This window comes from Lampris incognitus, chromosome 14 (assembly GCF_029633865.1).
Source record: "Lampris incognitus isolate fLamInc1 chromosome 14, fLamInc1.hap2, whole genome shotgun sequence".
Taxonomy (NCBI): Eukaryota; Metazoa; Chordata; class Actinopteri; order Lampriformes; family Lampridae; genus Lampris; species Lampris incognitus.
In genome coordinates, this window is record NC_079224.1 from 16137683 (window position 1) to 16159387 (window position 21705).

The following is a 21705-nucleotide window of genomic DNA, read 5'->3' on the forward strand; positions in this document are numbered from 1 at the left end:
GAAAATGAGAGAAATTCTCCAGCTCGGAGTCTGTCACGAGAGCTGGCAAGTCTCTGACAGTTCTCTACCGGCACTGAGACTAAGAAGAGTCTGCAAAATACAATTTTTACTCCACAAGGGGACTTCCTCGCTGAAGCTGAAATGAGGAGCTGCAACTAAAACAAGCAACAGAACAAGGAAAAAAAACAAACAAACAAATTAAAGGCACAGGGTGGGAATAAAAGGCATGAAAGCAATGGAGGCTAGTGCCAAGAAAAAGCAGTTCAAGAAGGGTCGGAGTGCCACCTTCAGCATTGACGGCTTCAACATCACTATAGGTAAGGGAAGGAGAGAGAGTGGCAGATGAGATGGTCGGTCTGACTGCATAGGAACTGGATGCAAAAGAGCGAGTAACAGGAAGAATGTGTGTAAATGTGTGCATGAGGGAGAGAGCGAGCGAGAGAGACAGTGAGAGAGAGTGCATGCATGAGAGAGAGAGGGGACTGTAGACAAGGTTGATGATCATAAGTTGTTGCGCGTGTTGGCTCTGGCATGGTGACATTGTTGCACATCTCCACCTCCCTGCATAGCCTGGCACATCAGTCCATTCCGCTGAAGTTGGTCCGTGTCTCTAATGCCACTACACCATGGAAACCAGGGGACTAAGCTGTGTGCTGGTGACGTCACCACTTTTGCTCCATTGTCTTGACAACCAAAGAATGTTGATGAACTTGTGGTACTTGCCTTGTTTTGTTGCCGTGCTTCTGAGAGCCCCTCAGAGAGTGGGGCAGGTTCTGGAACGATGAGGAGAAAAAAACAAAAACAAAACAAACAAAAAAGCTGGGTGGTGTTGTGTGGAAGTGATCTGTGCTGCAGCTTGCTGAAGATATGGTTCTGGGTATGCGAATGATGACGTGGTTCCTTAATGTGGTTTTTTTTTTATCATTTCCTCATTGCAAGCATTGTTGTGCACTGCATGTTGGGGATGATAAGAAAGAGAATGAATGCTGCTGCGATAGCCTTGTTCAAGCATGAAAGTCAGATATTATGAAGTTATGAAATAAAAGAATTGAAAATGTCCTTATGACTTTTCCCATAATACTTTCTTTTGCAAATAAAGATTTCTGGGAGAGAATGAAAATGAGGAGATCCAGATATCAGCTAGTCTAGGGTTGGATCAACATATTCGCCCAAATCTGTGATGCTGAACACTTGCAAGGGAATTGATTGTATTGCTAGAAATACTGAAAAAAAATCAAATTGTGGCTCACTGCTGTAATTCTCAACAAAAATCATTTTGATACCATTTCAGTCCATTTTTTACAGTTTTAATCTGCATGGGGGGGGGATAAGGCTTTAAAATGTACAAAAAAAAGTTGATTATTTGGGACAGTTGGTGTTTGGATTGGTAGTGGTGATGTTGCTGACCCTGAGCTCGGCCTGAGGTACCTGATGAGGGAGATCCATACATCTATAGGGAGACCTGAAGACACAGAGGGACATTAATGATCCCACCGAGGGACAAAGGCACACAGTGGGGAGGATGGTTGTAGGGGTTAGTAATAGGAGAATGTTTTGTCAATATATGCACAGTCAGTTGAAAAAACGTTCTCCAATTACTTGAACCACCACTAATACCTTCAAACTATGTGCCTTTGTCCCTATAGTGTGTATATGTGTGGATGTGTGTGTGTACCCAGCATATAACTAAACGCCAACCCATTGCTACCTTAATTTATTTGGTAGATGTCATGTCTCCATTTTCTTTCTTTTTTGCAAATGTTTGCACGGAATTCCATTCTCTAGAGTTGTGTATTATCTTTGAGCCGTGCGCTAACATGGGCTGTGTGGCTACTCTACCCAGTTAACATGGGAGCCCAAATGAAAAGCAAGAGGTTCCGGGGTGCACAGGCGCACTAAGTCACTCCCATTTGATAAGGTTTTATATGAAAATTTCTGTTGTTAGATATGATTTAGTGCAGAATTCATTTATTATTTATACGGTAGCAGGAGAGGTAAGAGTTAAGTGCACCAATAATAATAAAACCAGAACCATGTTTTGTTTTGGAATGACTGATCAAAGGGAGTAAAACTGGTTGTGTTGCTATGTTAAGCACGTGTATTGTGGTTGAGAATAACGTGTAGGCTACCCTGATGGGAATGCTGTTAAAGAATTTGTTTAGTAAGTAAACTGATATTCGTCTGAATGCAATAATGGTAAAAGCACCACAATGAATTAACTGAACAGAAAGGTGAGGCTATTTTGTTAAATGTTGGCAGTACAAAACACTTTTCATTTCCCATTGCTCCACTGATCCCCACTTCAGTTATGGGGGTCAGTGACTGTGTGAGTGTAAAGCCCTGAGACTTTACCTGTGATTTTCAGCTACACAAATAAACTTGACTCCATGAGAAAGTGAGAAGTGAAATAACTCTCAAAATACTGTTCCAGGTTTTCCTCTGCAGCAGCAGCCCAAGAGGATTCTCGTAAAGTCAAAAAGAGAGTGAGAGAGGAAGAGAGAGTGAGAGAGAGACGACAGACAGACAGCCAGCCAGCCAGAGAAATCAAGGCATGAGCTAGCCATAGGCCTGAGAGAACAGTTAGGTCTTAAGCTTGCATTTAAAAGATGACACAGTTATAGTACATCTTATATCATCGGGCAGTTTTTTCCAGGGAGTGGGCGCATAATAACTGAATACACCTTCAACAAATTTACTTCTGATTATTGGTACATTTAGGAGACCAGTGTGTGATGATCTGTGGGTTTTGGAGGGTTTGTAAGCAGTGAGCAGGTCAGCGATGTATTTAGGAGCTAGACCATTTCATGATTTGTAAACAGTGAGCAATATTTTGAAATGTATTCTGTATTTTATGGGAAGCCAGTGAAGTGACTAAGTATTGGAGTAATAGGTTCAGTTTTTCTTGTCCCAGTGAGTACTCTGGCTACAGCATTTTGAATGAGCTGGAGCCATCCTGCAGTCTTTTGGGAAGTCAGGTAAAAGGTGCATTACAGTAGTATAGCCTAAATGCGATGAATGCATGAACAAGTTTTTCAGCATCTGACCGAGACAAGATGGGTTTAACTTTGGAGATATTTTTAGGTGGTAGAATGCTGTCTTAGTTATACTTGTAATGTGGCTTGTAAAGTTGAGTTCTAACCTGCTCAATGGGTTTCAGAGACAGCGAGATCCGTTTGGAGTGGATCTCCTGTCTCTGAACTCTAGCGCCTACCACAAGGATCTTGATTCTGTCTAACTGCAGGAAGTTTTGGGTCATCCAGTGTTTAATATCACGGATACAGTTGACAAGGTTATTTATAGGGCTGAGGTTATCATGTCAAAGGGAAATATACAGTAATGTATCATCAGCATATGAATCGTAAGATACTTTGTGCTTCTGTATGATGGAACCAAGTGGCAACATATATAGATTAAATCACGGTGGGCCAAAAACTCAGCCTTGTGGGACCCAATATCAAATGTTAAAATTGCCGGATTTAAAGTTATCACGAGACACAGTGTGTCCTGCCCTTTATATAGGAAGAGAGCCAATTGATAACATGTCCGGATAGACCAATTGTGTCACGTATCTGGAAAAACCCAAAAGCAGACGGGACAATCAGGTAAGGAAGAAATCAAGTCTTTATAGAAGTGGCAGATCCCAGGAGTAGAGCAGGAGTTGGCTCAGTGGCAGGGAGACTGGCAGGCTGAAGTCCCGAAGAGCAAAAAATCAGACAGGCAGTCAAAAATGCAAAAACTATGAACATCAGAGAATGCAGGCTAGGACTGGACGTGCAATAACCTTTAGGCAACAAACCATGCATGGCAACATTCCAGCAAAGACTGGTCCACAGTGGAGGCTTCTTAAAGGTGAGGGTGATTGCTTGATGGCCAGCAGGTGTGTTGATTGAAACCATGGACAGGTGTGCCAGAGTGAAGGAGGAGGCGGGGAGTGAGCAGGTGTCAAGGGAGAGGGGTTGTGACAAACTGAGTTTTGTAGTCTACTGAGTAAGATGTCAAAGGCTGCAGTTAGGTCTAACGATACTAAAATGGAGGGTTTGTTTACAGCACTGTTGATCTTTAGATCATTAACTACTTTTGTAAGAGCTGTTTCAGTACTGTGTTTAGTCCTGAAGCCAGACTTATATATAGTATATCATACAGATTGTGGAGTGACAGGTAACTATGCAGCTGTTTGTAGACAACCTTTTCAAGTATTTCACTAAGAAAAGGGGTATTGGAGATTGGTCTGTAGTTGCTTTTAACAGTTGGGTCTAAGTTCTTCTTTTTCAGTATTGGAGTAATAATAGCATACTTTAGGGGAGAGAGGAAGATGTCTGATTGGAATAACTACAATATTCAATACAGCATATGACAGGCAGTGGAATACACATTTGAAAACTTTTGGGGGAACTGGGTTAAGGGAGCAGGTGGAGTAGTTAAGCTGCTGTATCACCTCTTCTAGATCATTAAGGGTAATAGCTGAAAAACTGCATTATATCCATGCTGGTATGATCATATAGAAGCAGTGATAGGCCTGATCCATTAGTGTATGAAATTGTTAGATTTTTTCTAATATCAGAAACTTGTTTCCTGGAAGAAGGTGGCAAATTCATGACATTTGATTGATGAGGGAGGCTCAGTGGGAATTGATCTTCTTGGGTTTAGCAGTTTGTCAATTGTGAAAAAAAGAAATTGTGCTTTTCTTTTTTTTTGGCTGTCATGTATAATCTGAGAAATTTTTATCTGTATGGGGGAAGGGGGAGGGGGGGAGAAAATAAGTAAATATAAATATTTTGTGGTAAACCAGCAGCTTGGTCTTCCACCACTTATGCTTAGCCTTCCTGCCGGCTGTCTAGCATTCTTATTCTTACCCCATTTCTCCAAGGAGCTTTTGGTGTTACAGATACCTTTTTGGTTTTTATGAGAGCAATGCTGTCAGTAATTTGACCAAGAACAAAGTTGAAATTATCCACCATGGCATCGCATGAAGCCATGGTGGGTGGCACCATGTCAGCATACTGACTGATAAACATACCTATTGCATTTTCATCGATAAAACACTTTTTTTTTTTCATGGTTCTGACTGCGATGTCATGCTCAGGGAGCCAGGTCATACTAAAAAATATACAGAAGTGGTCAGAGATAGCAACATCTAGGATGGCTGTGACTGTAATATTCAGACCCTTTGAGATAACCAGGTCAAGCGTGTGGCCTTTTTTTAATAATATTAAAATAATAATGGATTAGATTTATATAGTGCTTTATCTTGACACCCAACGTGCATCACAGTGAAGGGGAGAAACTCACCTCAACCACCACCAATGTGTAGCACCCATTTGGGTGATGCATGGCAGCCATTGTGTGCCAGAACGCTCACCGCACATCAGCTTGAGGTGGAGAGGTAAGAATCACTGAGCGAATTACACGGGGGGATGATTAGGTGGCCAGATGGAAAGAGCCAGGTCGAGAATTTTGCCCGGACACCGGGGGACCCCCTACTCTTTGTGGTAATTGATCACAGTGAGTCAGGACCTCGGTTTAACATCTCATCCGAAGGATGGCATCTCCTACAGTACAGCGTCCCCATCACCGCACTGGGGCATTGGGATTTTTGTTGTTTTATTAGGACCAGAGGGAAGACTGCCCCCCACTGGCCCACTAAAACCACTTCAGGCAGCAACTCAGTTTTCCCGAGAGGTCTCCCATCCATTTTTGTGAGTAGGCTCCGTATCGTGTTGTGAGAATTCAAATAACTCTTAACAAATCATTAAACTGTTTAGTATCTGGATTATTGAGGTTATCAGTATGGATGTTGAAGTCCCCTGAGATCACAATGCCGTCAAATGCAATTGAAATGTTGGATAGTAGCTCACTAAATTCCTCTAAGAAGCCATGCTTAAGCTTAGGAGGGTGATACAGTGTAACAAATAGGGTAGGGGATACCGATTTAGAAATGACAGCAACATATTCAAAGGATGAGAAAGTGCCAAAAGAAACATTATTAAATGTTCAACATAGAGGGCAGCAGCACCCCCCCCCCCAACCTTTCCTATTGTATCTTGTGCAATGTACAAAATTGATATTTTAAGGTGATGTTTCTATCAACTCTTTGTTACCGGTCTCATCCAGACAGGTTTCAGTGAACATAATACAATCACACGCAGAAAAACAGCATTTGACTTTACACATTGACTCTTCCATTGACATCCTGTTTCTTCTACTATCCTTACTTTAAGCTCACGTAAAATCCATACTCACAGGAAACGTTGCAGTTGTCATGGAAACCCACAAGAGTCACAGTTTTCGATTGCTCACTGAGCCCGGGCTTCATCGAGCGCAATGCTTTGCCAATCAGCTTCACTGGAGCGTGACTCCTAAGTGTTGGTACCTTATTGCCTGGCTGGAGACAGTGCACACACTTCCCCGCTAAATGCAGTGCGCATGTATCTCAGCTTGCAACCTCGGGCGGGGGCTTAGGTGAGGATAAGGAGGGAGGCATTGTCGAAGGCCTTTGAAAATGTAAATAAATGTAAAAAACAAAAAAGAAAAACATTTCACAACTGCGGGTACAACATAGAAACGAACAACTGTCTGTCCAGTTCAGATGTTTCATGGCATTTTCCCCCCAACAAGGCGAGATTGTAAGATTTGACCTTTAGAGGGCTCAGCCTCAAAAGAGAATATTATGAGATGTGCATGTTTATGATTGATTAATTAATCAATCAGTCGGTCAACCATACAATCAAATGTTCTCGAGCGACGTCTAAGCATATCTGGTAAAATGAGACTTAGAGATGTGATAGCTAGTCTAAAATAATTAGTTTGTTTTGAGATGTTATAAAGCCAATATTGTGGTAGCTGGTGCAAGTGCAGCTGCCCTGAATTAGTCTAATTGGCCGTGGGCGGCTTAAATCATGTCCACACACACACCGACAGACAGACAGACAGACAGACAGGAGAGCCGTGGCTCCTGCTCGCTGTCATCCAAAGACTCTGCACACATTTTGCTGTTTTCAGGTAGCTGCTTTTTTTTTTTTACATCGTGTGCTTCTAAATAAGCGGCTTTGGGCCCCTTTGAACAGCCTCGTCTATGTCTCTGCGTATGTCTCTGCCCGATAGAGCAAGGTGCAGGCTCAGTGTTGACAGGATTTATTTCTTCATTTAATTCATTTTTCAAAGTATTTTAGAGGGCGGCGCAGTGATTAGAGGGGTTGCCTCACAGCAAGAAGGTCCTGGCCTCGAGTCCCAGGTTTATCCAACCTTGGTGTGTGGAGTTTGCGTGTTCTCCCTGTGTCTGCGTGGGTTTCCTCTGGGTGCTCCGGTTTCCTCCCACAGTCCAAAGACATGTAGGTCAGGTGAATTAGCTGGACTAAATTGTCCCTAGGTGTGTGTGTGTGTGTGTGTGTGTGTGTGTGTGTGTGTGTGTGTGTGTGTGTGTGTGTGCGCGCCCTGTGATGGTCTGGTGGCCTGTCCAGGGTGTCTCCCCACCTGCCACCCAATGGCTGCTGGGATGGGCTCCAGCATCCCGCGACCCTGCTTGGAATAAGTGGCTTGGATGATGGATGGATGGATGGATTGAAGTATTTTAGATAAGGCCAGCTAGTTTCACTTGCTCGTACTGTCTTCACACAATCTGTTTTCGTTCAAATAAAAGGTTGAACATCACTGTAAAGGTTGAGTTGTGAAAATGAAAAGAAAAAAAAGCTTTAATACCAGTGTTTTGCAGGCAATACAAAAGCTTATTTTCTGTGGCAATGGTGAGCTGTAGAATGTGTGCATCAAAACATATCTGACACACATGCCGCACAATCTGTTTCAAAGCGACATAGTGGAGTCTGTTATTGTTGCTGTTTTCATGTAAATGGGTTTCATGACTGGAATGTATATAACTTTTGTCAGTGTCTTTTAAGTGTATTATTTATGTTTAATTGACTTATTTAATATGAGAGCTCTAAGAACTGGAAAAACTTTGGTAAAAACTTAAACAAAAGAACGATATTAAAAAAAAAACCTGAAACTACGATTTAACTGTGGGCCGTCATCTGCCCAGCCTCTTACCCTGTGCTCTTACCAAAAGACAAACGCAGCCAACAGTCAATTTTCCAGAAGAGCAGCCGGTGCCGTGGCCAGCTCTGTATGCAGACTGCAAGACAGGGGCGTAACGTACAAGACACGCCCCCCACAGTACAGCATAGGGGGCAAGTGATGGGAGCCCTGCTACAAGTTACGCCCCTGCGCCTTCCACCCCTGTCTTGCAGTCTGCAGACAGACCCTTCTCACGGTGGCAGCAGTAGTGCCCCCTAACAATGATTTGAAGTTGAGCCAAAGTCAACATTATGCATCGTCGTCATCATCAGCAGCAGCAGCGGTCACTTGGGGTCGAGTATGACCATCCTCCCTCTGGGTCCCTTTGGGTCCTCAGGTGGGCGTAGAGGCTGATCCTAGAGCTGCATAATGGGAGGATGCCTGTGCGTGACAGTTTTTTACATGGAGTGGCTGATGCACTTGCAGCCACCACAAGGTCCTTGGCAGGTAGTGGCCAGAGTCCAATGGCATGGAAAACCAAGACAATTGGGGACCACCCTCTGTTGCAGCCTTCATCCATCGTCACTACCGTTGTGACCTGGAGACATCTTCCGCCAGTTCTGCTGTTGAGGTCTTTGTTGGATCGTGCTTCGTCTGGAACCTCCCCCTTGACCTGTCCGCCTTGGGTGACCCTACCAGGAGCCAAGCTCCGGACAGCATAGTTTTTAGGATCGTTGGTACACACAAGCTTCTCCACCACGGCAAGATGGCGATCCAGGAGAAGTAACGTAATGCAAACTACCAGTGACACACTGGAGCAGCAATCAATTGCAGAAAGGGGTTTCTTCAGACAGGCGATGACCACCAGAGGGCTGGAACAAGCAGCTGTTGCTTCTAGCAACTGCTAGCACTTGTGAGGCTTTTGGGGTGAGCACAAGGTTAGGAGGTACAGACAGGCGATGACCACCAAGGTTAGGAGGTACAGACAGGCGATGACCACCAGAGGGCTGGAACAAGCAGCTGTTGCTTCTAACGACCGCTAGCACTCGTGAGGCTTTTGGGGTGAGCACAAGGTTAGGAGGTACGAGTACTGAGGCAGATGCAAGGAAAGGGCAAACATTTTGGAGCCAAATCAAAACCTAGTGTCAAAATGTCAAAGAATGTAATGCTGCGCTGGATAGTAAAAATGGCTGTATTGAACAAAATACAGCAATAAAACAGTATTTTAAAACATAACTGGCACAAAACATGACCATAACCAAAAGGCGAGTTTTGTTGTACTTGGTGCATGGCTCCCATTAATTCCAGTGTTACAGCGATAAGTCAATACCTATATAGGTATTACATTGGTAACAATATTCTATATTCTCTAAAATTTTCAACACAGTCTCTTAAATCCCTTATGACAAATTGTACATTTTTGACTCACCATTGTACACGCTTAGACCGAGTCACTGACATATTTATTCACAAGGCCACTTTGGGGATGCTTCCATCATACCTATGTGTCAACATGATCTCTGGAGCTCTGTACAGTCTGAGGTCCCAAGACACTTCTTTGTTGTACCCCAAAGCTTGGACTGAACTAGGAAAAAAAAAGTCATTTACATAGGGTGCCCCCTCTGCTTGTAATGCCTCACGAAAGGACTTAAAATTGAAGGCCTTAATAACTTTTGGGGATTTCAAAGAAATTTGCAGGTCTATGGAATTGGACTCAAGTAGAGCCTGTCAGTGTTTTCAATGTGATGTCTGTTATACTGTAAAGTTTTTGCTTCTTACCCCTGCCCCCCTCCATATCGCACTCTCCTTCGCTTCCTTACGCATGTCGATCATTTTTCTCTCTTTGCCTCTTTTAATTTTAGTTTGTTTTGTTGTATGCTGTATATACATTCCTGTCTGCAACTCTAATTTATCCTGGTATTTTTTTGTCAGGTGTCCCTTGAATGAGTTTCTGGATCTCAATAGGACTTTACCTGGGGGGGTTTTCTCACCCCTTTTTCTCTCCAATTGTACTTGGCCAATTACCCCACTCTTCGGAGCCGTCCGGGTCGCTGCTCCACCCCCTCTGCCAATCCAGGGAAGGCTGCAGACTACTGCATGTCTCTTCCGATACATGTGGAGTCGCCAGTTGATGTTTTTCACCTGACATTGGGGAGTTTCACCAGGGGGACGTAGCATGTGGGAGGATCATGCTATTCCCCCCGGTTCCCCTCCCTCTCAAACAGGTGCCCCGACCGACCAGAGGAGGCGCTAGTGCAGCGACCAGGACACATACCCACATCCGGCTTCCCACCCACAGACATGGCCAATTGTGTCTGTAGGGACGCCCGACCAAGCCGGAGGTAACATGGGGATTTGGACCGGCAATCCCCGTGTTGGTAGGCTGGACTTTACCTGTTTAAAGAACGGTTTAGCTTAGTTTACATGTTTACAGAGTCAAATGTCCAGTCTTAATTGCCTACAACAAGGCATGCAACACAATATATAACCAGGAGGTGGGCGTAGGGAGTTGTAAGTCGGTCACCGTTCATGGAGGGCATGCTGGATAAATTAAAATCTCATTATTTTTTATTCAATCTGAAGGCGATGCCTCAAACTCTCCCAGGATTGATCGGTATAGAAGGTGCTTTGATTAATCATTTTACAGTAATCAGGACTCCTGTTACTATACATGCATAATCTGTGTTTTATAAATAAACGTGGATATGAAAAAGTAGAACCCCCATGTCCATGTTTAAAATCTTACCAACACAGTTCCATGCTAATATTTAACTCAAGTAACAGTTGCAGCGACCCCGCCGTGGTGTAATGTAGTGGATTTTTTGTGTTGATTTTAAGGATTCTATGAATATCTTCGTTTGCCAGCTGTTGATGGTTTCCAAAAGAAATACCCAGTAGGCGAAAAACGCAAACGGCTTTATATCTGTACTGGTTAGACAAAAAGTGCAAGCATTGGAAGGAAAGTCTAAAGTCAGGCACAGCCAAGCAAAGTCATGCACACGTGGTTTGTTAAGTGCACAGCTTCACTGGATAAGCCCAATAGTCAACCCACTCAAACACATGGCTCGTGTTTAAGCGTAGGATCGTCCACGTACTCATCAGCATAAACGCACTACGGGACTATGAGGTAAAACAATTTCAAATCAAAGCATTCAGCTAGGCAGTGGATACAGAAACGTGCAAGAGAGAAATCTTAAGTCATTTCAAAGTACTGTGGTTGTACTGAACATTTAGGGTTTTGCTTTTGTTGCATTTATTGTAAGGCATATTATGACGCTTTCACCATGCATTTTTATATATGACTAGTTTTACTTGATTTTGGTTGTATGTCTATGTAAAGCTTCTGTTGCCCATTCAAAGACAGAAAATAATGTTACATTGCATGTTTATTTTTTTCTCTCCCCCCAGTGGCAAATGAGGATGGGGAGAGAGCTCAAAAACCATTGGCCAGTTTTGAACGTAAGTTTATCATTCACTTAATATTGTTTAAAGGACTGTAACCATTTACCATCCATTTAATATTACATGTAGTAATAACTTCACATGAAATTACGAAACAAAATGAATTAATACAGGCTGTCATGTGACTGACAGTTTCACCACACTAATAAGTCTCAAGGGAAAATTAATGGAGTTTTTACATTATAAGCCCACAAGGTGGCAGCATCAGCAAGGAACTCATGGCCTCTGACTCGCGGGAGAGCCACAATTCATCACTGGAAGAAGTAACTTTGATAACTCATTTGCTCATTGGCACATACAGCAGAACCATCTGGAAAACAGATGAATGATTCATCATGGATCCATACACAAAGACCTGATAATAGTTTTTGGTATTTCAGGTTCAAAGTCCCAGAGTGCCTTGTGGAATGCCATCACGGCAGGCATTGGTATCAAAGGCAAAGGGCAGAAGGCCCACCTCAGTGACCTGCGCAGTCCTGAGGAGATTCTGGCAGATGAGCTGCCTGCAGGGGACGGACCCGAGGCCACTGAGAAAACAGCCATCAGGTTTGGAGCTGCTAAGCTTTCTCAACCATTATTGTTTGGTCACTTTCAGAATCAGAATCAGAAATTATGGTATTGCCATGTGCATTATATGCCCTAGGAATTTAGCTTGGCATTGCTGGTACAGAGAATAAAATAAGATAAACCAGAAATAATGAAAAATATGTATGTGGAAAAAATATATATACGCAAGGCAAGACAAGGCAGTTTTATCTATATAAAGCCCATTTCACACACAAGAGAGGTAGATTCAAGGTGCTGTACAGGGAAGTTACAATACAAAGTTAAAACAACACAGTTAAAAGTTAAAACAACACAATTCAAAGTTAAAACAACACAATTGAAAAGGGGCAAAATAAAAGAGAAAAAATCTATATAGAAGTAATTAAAGTTTAATTAAAAGATGAGCTAAAGAGTAAAAGAATAAAAATAAACAAATAAAATGATTATACATAATAATAAGACCTTGAGTTTTAAAAATATTTAGTTAAAATTGCTTGAGAACAATAAGTTTTTCAGTCTGGATTTAAAAACTGCAAGGGTTGGGGCGTTCCTCAGACCATCAGGTAGTCAGGTCCAGCACTGTGCTGCATGCCAAAGAAGGTTGAATCAGTTCATCTGGATACAGCGTTTATTGACAGATACGTTTCATCACTCAACTAAATGACATCTTAGTGATGAAATGTATCTGTCAATAAATGTTGTATCCAGATAAACTGATTCAACCTTATTTGATTTTATTACCTGGATTATTGAACATGCATCAGGACACTGTGCTGCATGATGACTAAAAGCCACTTCGCCTTGTTCAGATTTTGTCCTGGGCACCACTAGCAGTCCACTCCCTAGTGATTTAGTAGGTCTTTCGGGGTTATATTGCTCGAGCATATCAGTTATATATTTGGCGCCAACTCCGTATAGAGATTTATAAATAAGTAACAAGATTTTAAAATCAATTCTGTGGCTTACTGGCAACCAGTGTAGGGATTTAAGAACTGAGGTGATGTGGGCTGTCCTTTTGGTGTTGGTCAGAACTCTTGTGGATGAATTTTGAATGTTGCAGGTGCCTGATGGTCTTTTTTAGATAGTCCTGTCAGAAGTCAATTGCAGTAATTAATTTTCCTGGAGATAAATGCACAAATCACTTTCTCAAAATCTTGTTGTGCCATAAGTTCCCTGACGTTGGCTATGTTTTTAAGGTGATAAGATACTGATATTATTTTTTGCTTTTACATGATTGTTAAAAGTTAGGTCAAAGTCAATTAAAACGCCAAGGTTCTTAGCCTCCTCTTTTGTTTGTAGTGCCTTGGTCCTTCAAATAAGCAGCAACCCTGAGCTGCTCATCTTTATTGCCAAATTAAATTACCTCGGTCTTTTCTTTGTTTAATTGCGAGAAGTTTTAAGACATCCAGTTATTTATTTGCATCATGACTCTATAGGACTGTAATCATTTGATGAGAGAGCTGGGTAAAGCAAGGTGTCATCAGCATAACTATGACAAGGTTGTTGTTCTGAATTACATGGCCAAGTGGGAGCATGTACAGGCATGTGCACACACACACACACACACACACACACACACACACACACATATATATATATATAAACATCTAAGAAAAAAATAAAAATGGCAAGAGGTAAATCTGTTATTGTGGGGCTGGGGTGACGGGGTGCTTGTTGATTAGTCCAACTGAAACGGGGAAGAAAATGTTCTTTTGATGTGAGGTTTTGGTCCTGATGGACCTCAGCCTCATGGCAGAGGGCAGAGTCCCTAAAAGGTGTTGTCCAGGGTGAGAACGGTCAGAAAAATTCTCCCCTGCCCGCCTCAAGGTCCTGGAGGCGTGCAGGTACTGGGGGGATGGGAGGCGGCAGCCGATTACCTTCTCCACCAAGTGAATGATGCGTTGCAGCCTGCCCTGTTCCCTGGTGGTGCCAGACAGTGATGGAGGAGATGGACTCAATGATGGAGTGTAGAAATTCACCATTATTGTCTGTGGCAGATTGAATTTCTTCAGCTGCCACAGGAAGTGCATCCTCTGCTGTGCTTTATTGATGAGAGAGCTGATGTTTAGCTCCCACTTGAGGTCCTTAGCAATGGTAGTGCCCAGGAAACACAATGACTCCACGGTGGTAACAGTCACACAGGGTGGAGGGTGGGGTAGGGGCACGGGGCTGGGCTTCTCCTGAAGTCCACCACCATCTCTACTTTTTTCAGGGGTTTTCGATCCAGGATGTTCTGGCTGCACCAGGAAATCAGGCGGTCAACCTCCCATCTGTAAGCAGACTCCTCAACCTCACGTATTAGTAGACTTCCTGATATGAAGCCCTTGAGATCAAGGGGGAAACCTAGCCTGCTTAGGATGTGTGTCTTTGCTGCTCTGCTTTCGGTAATCTCCAACACATTTGACACAATCAAAGATAGTTGTTGGAAAAAAAAACAACAATCAAGTTGCCATTGCTGTTGTATTAGCTCCCTCCCTGCTGCCTAAAACCGTGGTTGAAACTGGATTTTAGTTGTTGATGTTATAGTCTCTTGATAAAAGTCTTCTGCAAGTTTGTTCTGTTGTATCTGCTTGCTAGCCGAAACAACTTTGCCTCTTCTTTAAACTTGGCAGTTATCAACCTTCTTCTTATTTTATTTTTTTTTATCGAAAAGGACTAACATTTGCATGCAAATTTTCAGAAATGCAATTTTAAAGCAGAACCAGTGAATATGGTTGCTTTCTGGGGAGAAGAATCCTCTGTCCGATCGTGTTCTTGTTAGAAAAGCATGGACAACCTCAAACTGTCACACATACATATACATGCACCCACGCACATTCATATGCATGTGTGCAAACACCTGTGCTGAAGGTTAAAACTGCTTTGTGGCAATCTGACCTCAAGAGATGTGGGCATAATTCATTCCGGCTTGATAACAAGGACTTCACACCAACATTAACATAATTTGATGTCACTTTTAGAATATCGGGCGTCACTTAACGCCTGGTTCCAATTAACCTGGGTGACTCGTGAGACCATTATAAATGCCACAGGTGACTAAAGCAAAACATTTGTCAGGTGATACTCAAAAATGAAAAGTAACAGGCTGGTGGACATATGTAAATTGCAAGGGTAATTGCAAGGCTGTTTGGAGATTGAGCTATTACGATTAGAAATTCTGTACATATTTCAGGAGTTCCTTTTTTGTATGCTTACTATGAAACTTTAGCGACCGGATTTGACCCTTGTTCTTGTCTACTTTAATTTTCTGCTTTCTAAACTATAGTTGCAGTAGCACATTTTGATGTCCTGGTGTTTCTCTGCGCTCACATGTCTGAGCTTTTGTTCTCTGTTGCATTATCCCCAGGAAATCTTTTCTTTTTCCATTGTAGGAGGGTGCAAGAGGAAAGTGATTTTCCACTTGACTGGACACAGTCTGCTCGTTTATGTAAAAAGCAGAGCCAAGATATCAAAGGAAAAACATGGCCAGTGCAGGGTGACTAAAAGAATACCAAACTCCCCCCCCCCCCCATCCCACAGTGGGAAGCCTCATTTGGCCACAGAGATAAACTTGTGACTGTAGAACTGTATACTGTAATGCTGTATTAGGTTTTCCCAAAAATCCCCCTTGACTTTGACAGGGATCTGACCATTATAGGCAGGTCTTTTCTAGTAACTCAAATCTTGCTGACTGGTTAAATCAGAAGTGCCTGTTGAGTTTTTATTTTATTGTATTTTTTTTATTTTTTTTACTACTTTTATTAATCCCAATTATTTTTCTGCATTTAACCCATCCTAGCTGTGTAGCTAGGAGCAGTGGGCAGCTGCTAGTGCAGCACCCAGGGACCGACTCCAGTTCTTCTTTCCATTGCCTTGCTCAGGGGCACAGACAGGAGTACTAACCCAAACAAGTATGTCTTTTTGATGGTGGGGAAACCGGAGCACCCAGAGGGAACCTACACAGACACAGGGAGAATATGCAAACTCCACACAGAGGACAACCTGGGATGACCTCTAGTTCAAACCCAGGACCTTCTTGCTGTGAGGCGACAGCGCTAACCACTGGGCCATCGTGCCGCCCTATCAGCCACTTTTGTATGTGGAACAAAAGAAATATTTAGTTTCCCTTCAAGGTTTTATATGAGGAATGCTGAGCTCATGCATGGCCATCCATCTCCCGTCTTATTTGTCTACTGAAGAAGTCCCGCTGAGGCCCATGTTAGTTGATAGAGGCCATGTCCACAGGGTCCAGGGACCCAAAGCTGAATGACAAATGGTGGGATTATGGCACGAGGTGATTTAATGACCACAGAGCTAGCAGCCATCCATAACATGATGTAATCACCTTGTCACTTCACAAGCCAATGATGGTTGCTATAGGCAAGGATAATTAGATTTTATTGGAGAATGGAACGAGATTCACACAACCTATGGCAGGGGCAGGGAGAGAGGGAGTATCGTATATGAGAACTGGGGCTGAAAAAGGGTGAAATTAAATCGATAATTAGATAAATAGGTTTGACATGAGTGACAGTGTATAGTGAATATAATCAGGATTTAGTGAAGGTGATTTTTGGATTTCTTGTTTTTGTCTCAATGGTTGCACTACTTCACAATAACTCAACAATCTATTTCCCTCTCAACTTTGAAATTGCTTATTGACTGTTCTTAACTGGCTTTTTTCTTTCCCTAAATTTTAAAAAGAGCAGATGAGTTTGGCTGTTAACCTTTTTCAATCTTTTCCAAATCAGCGGGATGATCCTCGTTTCTCCAGCCTTAACACGAATAGTTTTCAGTGTTGTACTTATCAAAGACCTCATTAGCTAAACATGCTTCTCGCCTCCAGCTGCAACATAATCCAGTGCATCCTTCCCCCAGTAGGCGCCAGAAAATTATATGGAGCCATTAGTGCATAAACACATACTATCTCATCTGTGTGACTGGTCACATGCTGTTGTGTTTTGTTTTTCATCTGAGGTGGCATGTACAATCCAAAGGCACTGCCTGGCTAATAAATGGGCCATACTCATACCGAGGTTGTATCTAACAGCTTGTGGTCGCTGTCACTAATGTTCCTTAGCTGTCAAATAGCATTTTTGTGTTATTTGCTCTCTTACTGTTTCACTCATAGTTGCGTCTTTGAAATGTTTACTCAAACAAATAAGAAACACACAGAAACATATATATACATATATACAGTGGCATGGTAGACTGGGGGTTAGCGCTGTCGCCTCACAGCAAGAAGGTCCTTGGTCGAACCCCGAGGTTGTCCAACCTTGGGGATCATCCCAGGTTGTCCTCTGTGTGGAATTGGCATGTTCTCCCCGTGTCTGTGGTGGGTTTTCTGTGGGTGCTTTGGTTTCCCCACCATCGAAAAGACATGCATGTTAGGGTTTATACTCCTGTCTGTGCCCCTGACCAAGGCAACGGAAAGAAGAACTGGAGTTGGTCCCCGGGTGCTGCATGGCAACCGCCCACTGCTCCTATACAATAAGATGGGTTAAATGCAGAGAGGAATTCCCCCACGGGGATTAATATAGTATATCAAACTCAAAATAATAAAAGAAAAATACACTCTCACAGAGAAACACCAGCATGCAGTCCAAGCTTGGGGACCCTGCAAGGGTGTGGTTGGTGGCGGTGATTTATCTCCGCTTTAACTGGATGCCATTGCATGGCAGCGAACCCTGCAGCTGATTAATGCGGCTGTCTCTTTTTTGGTAGCCTGTGGTTTCAGAGGCTGACCTTTGGTCCAGTAACAGGTCAGCAGACTCCCACTGACATCCCTGAGCAGTAAGAACCCCCTGCACTCACCTCACTTACCTGCTAATGAGGCTCCACTGGCCATCATGACTTCTTACAAAGGGCACATGGCACAGCCATTCATCACAATGACCACACTGGGATCCTGATGTTGCAAAACTCAAATCATCTCTATCTGGCACATGTTAATGTCAGATGATGATATTGTGTGGTCTGATGTCATTGGATGGTCTTTGGGAAAAAAGCAGTTATGCAGTTAAGCAGGCAGATTCTGAGGCAGCATTACCATGTATCCAAGTTTTCCAACAAAACAAAATTTCCCATGCACCAATGCCAAAAGTAACCGCCTGCCAGTGTTGCTCAGAGTGTTGCGCTCTGTTATCTTGTCTGAGTTGATGTCATGTGCTTGCAGTTTTAAAAGAGTGAAATCCCCATGACGATATAGAACTTAAACATTAAGTACTGCACATATTGTGAAGGTGATATTGCAGTCTCTCACATGATAGCATCTTTCTTTGGAAACACTATTCACCTTTGCTGTTACCTTTTAACCAAATTTAGTTACAGTTTGCTTTTACATTTGCGTTTGTTGGATTCATTCATTGGTTAATTTTACCCTTTGTGCTCTTTTCTAACGTTAATGTTGTTAGCACACTTGTATCATCAAATTAAATGTCAGGTGTAGAAATACACTTTATCAATGTTGTTTGTGTCAGCTCTGCAGCAGGTTTGAACTTTTTGTCTGCCATCACTCTGGTCTGTGGCACGAGCTCACCAAATGGGTTGTAATCACTACGATTCCTGAGGACATGTAATTCTTCATATAACCCAGTTTTTCACAAGCCTGGTTATTATGGCGGCACGAATTCACGTTTGCAGCGGCCTCACCCAGTATTGGTGTGGGAAGATGGTGGCATGAATTCACATTTGCGGCAGCCTCACCCAGTACCGGCCATGCAGTGTCTTTGTCCTGGTCTGTTTCTAAGTTTGTGTCTTCGTTTGATGGCTGAGAGAGCTGGCGCTGGATCGGATGGGAGAGCTTGGTCTTCTGCGTCCTGTAGGCCCAGGGACCATGACCCTGCCCGGAGCTGTGCCCGAAGAGTAAACACTGAAGGCGGTCTGACAGGATGCGGACACAGGGCAGGCTAAGCTAACTGCTAGCCCATGCAAACCGGCAGTTCTGACAGTCATCAGCTGGCGTTCCTTCTCCTGGACAGTGATTCTTTTTTTTTTAGTTTGGATACATGTGTTAGCTTGGATATATGTGTTCTTGTAGTTTTTGGATATGTGTTTTTGTCTTTGTGTTTCACTGCTGTGGGATGGGGGAAATGAAGTGACAAATAGTGTCCCTGATTCCTTATCAAAAAAATTTTATCGTGATGTGAATACAGTGAAGTGGAAATTTTTTTTTTGTAATTTATCTTATTTCGTGACTTGACATTAACTTTAAACCGAAAATAAGCAAAATAAACAGAGAATACTAGAACATTATCTGAGATGGTATCTGACATTTGAGCATAGAATTGCATTGCAATGCAATTATCCTTTCCAGGAGGAAGAAGAGATCCGTCTCTCAAACAACATCTGCTGTGATAGAGCCCTCTTTGTTAATGGTGCTGATAAATGTGAGGCAGGAAAAAGCTTAGGGGTAGTTTATAAGATTTGCTCTCACACTTGCCTTCTACCTCCTGACCTTAACTTAATGTCAGTGAATTTTCTCTGCTGACTTACCAGCCTATGAGTACAGTGAGCGAACGCAAACCACTCAGCTATGATTGCTATAACTGTTAGCAGCCCTCTATTTCTAGTCTGTCAGTCTGGTGCTTTGCCCTGTTCTTCTTCTCTGGTCAGTAATGTTGGTGTGCTTAAATGATTCAATCGTTTAAATGTAATACTGGCATTTGTCTTCTCTACATAGCACACAACTCTGATGCACAATTATGATGCATGTCACATTGGGCTTGTTGGCTGACAGTAAATGCAGCCTTTCCTGAGCCTTGACCCCCTCGGTGGACACAGACATTATATCGCCATCCATATGCTGTAATTGACCTCCAAGGCAAATGGCAACCAATTGGTTTTATGCACATATGTTTTCATTTAAGGGCAGGACCTTTGCAGGGAAAAGTCAAAGACGATGGCGTTAACATTTATTTTTGTAACAAAACCATATACAGATATTGATGACAATGACAGCGGTGGCTAATAATGGAAATTGGCATCTATTTCTTTTTTTGGGGGGGGGGATTTTCCTCCTTTTTCTCCCCAATTGTACTTGGCCAATTACTCCACTCTCACTGCCCCACCCCCTCTGCCGATCCGGGGAGGGCTGCAGACTACCACACGCTTCCTCCGATACATGTGGAGTTGCCAGCCGCTTCTTTTCACTTGACAGTGAGTAGTTTCGCCAGGGGGACATAGCATGTGGGAGGATCCTGCTATTCCCCCCCCAATCCCCCCCCCGAACATGCGCACCGACTGACCAGAGGAGGTGCTAGTGCAGCGACCAGGACACATACCCACATCCAGCTTCCCACCCGCAAACATGGCCAATTGTGTCTGTAGGGATGCCCCGACCAAGCCGGAGGTAACACGGGAATTCGAACCGACGAGCCCCGTGTTGGTAAGCAATGGAATAGACCACCACGCCACCTGGATGCCACTATTAGCATCTATTTCTAATCAATTATTTTTTCTATGGCAAACTGATTATCATTTTATCATCTAAACCTGGGTATGTTTTTCAAAGGACTATTTTGCAGTTGGAAGAGCAACTTTTCTAACCTCTCTACAACTAAGAAATAAACAGTTGGTTGAACTCAGTGTTTACAAAACTGCCCTGTTAGATCGTCACATTTACCTGCCATCCAACACAGAGCACAGGCCATAAATTGTGTGAAAATTTTTCTGTTTACCCTGTAATCACCAAGTAAAGAAAGCTACTATGGGTTGCAGAGTAACGCTCTCAGACTACAAGAGGATGGGAAACGGAGGTGTTTTTTCAAGTCAACTGGCTCACAGACACTCAAACCTGATTGCTTGCCTCTTTACCCTGCTCCGGCGTGTAAATGACCTTTGACCTACAGGAATCTCCATGGAGGACCATGTAATAGGAAATGTCTTCTCTCGGGCGTTTCTTTTTCACCTCCATCTCTCTGCAAATTGATATAGCCAGCTTTATGGCACAGTGCCCTCAATTTCCCCCACCCAGGCGTAAATCTCGACTACATCCGACACTGTCAAGAAAGAAATTAAGTATAGATGAGGAATCATATATTGTGATAGATGGTGTTCACCAAAATGTAGTCATTACTGCAAAGCCAATTGCTATTTTGATGCATAGATATCCGTATCGACCTGCCTGGAAAATTTAAATGAGATTTAAATTTTTCATGCACCTCCAAATGGCCAGGGTTGTTAATCCGTTGATTTTTATGTGCGAGCCGAAGGGAGCTTGAATACTTTGGCGGGACACAATTTCTAACGGGTTTCTTTGTCTTAGTCATGAGTGTAATTCATTTCGAAAGGCTTGATTCATTCGGTCTTCTTCGTGAGCAATTGCCGTGATGGCACTAAATCAAGCCTATGTTGTTATTATCATCCCATGAAAGAACATAATCATTTACTTACTCTCATTCAATGTGTTGGTACATCAGTCTTGAGATTGAATAACAAGTTTATCTTTCAATTTCCATATCATTAAGCGATCACTCTTTCAGGCATACTGTATGTTATTGCCCGGGAATGCCTGAGGGAAGCCGGTAACGATATCGCTTTTTGTCGCTGCACCAATTTACATACATTCTGCCACATTTGCCTCTCCTTCTTTGAACTCTGTCTTAAGCGTTGGCTGGGTGAGGAATATTTTTTGCGTTTTTCTCAGCAGCCATAGCTGTGTGCCATGTTCTCCTAGATGAGTTCGTTCCTCAGAGACCATGTACCCTTAAT

The 21705-nt window shown here is 42.9% G+C and overlaps 1 protein-coding gene across 1 annotated transcript in view; it reads left to right on the top strand.

The window, feature by feature from the left end:
* Positions 1–235: 235 nt before the first annotated feature.
* The window catches only part of pde1cb (phosphodiesterase 1C, calmodulin-dependent b), a 104384-nt gene continuing 82914 nt past the window's right edge, over positions 236–21705 (top strand). The window contains exons 1-3 of the mRNA XM_056293103.1: positions 236–317; positions 11416–11466; positions 11850–12015. Of these exons, the coding sequence (XP_056149078.1) occupies positions 236–317; positions 11416–11466; positions 11850–12015 (299 nt within the window). The remainder of the gene's footprint in view (positions 318–11415; positions 11467–11849; positions 12016–21705) is intronic.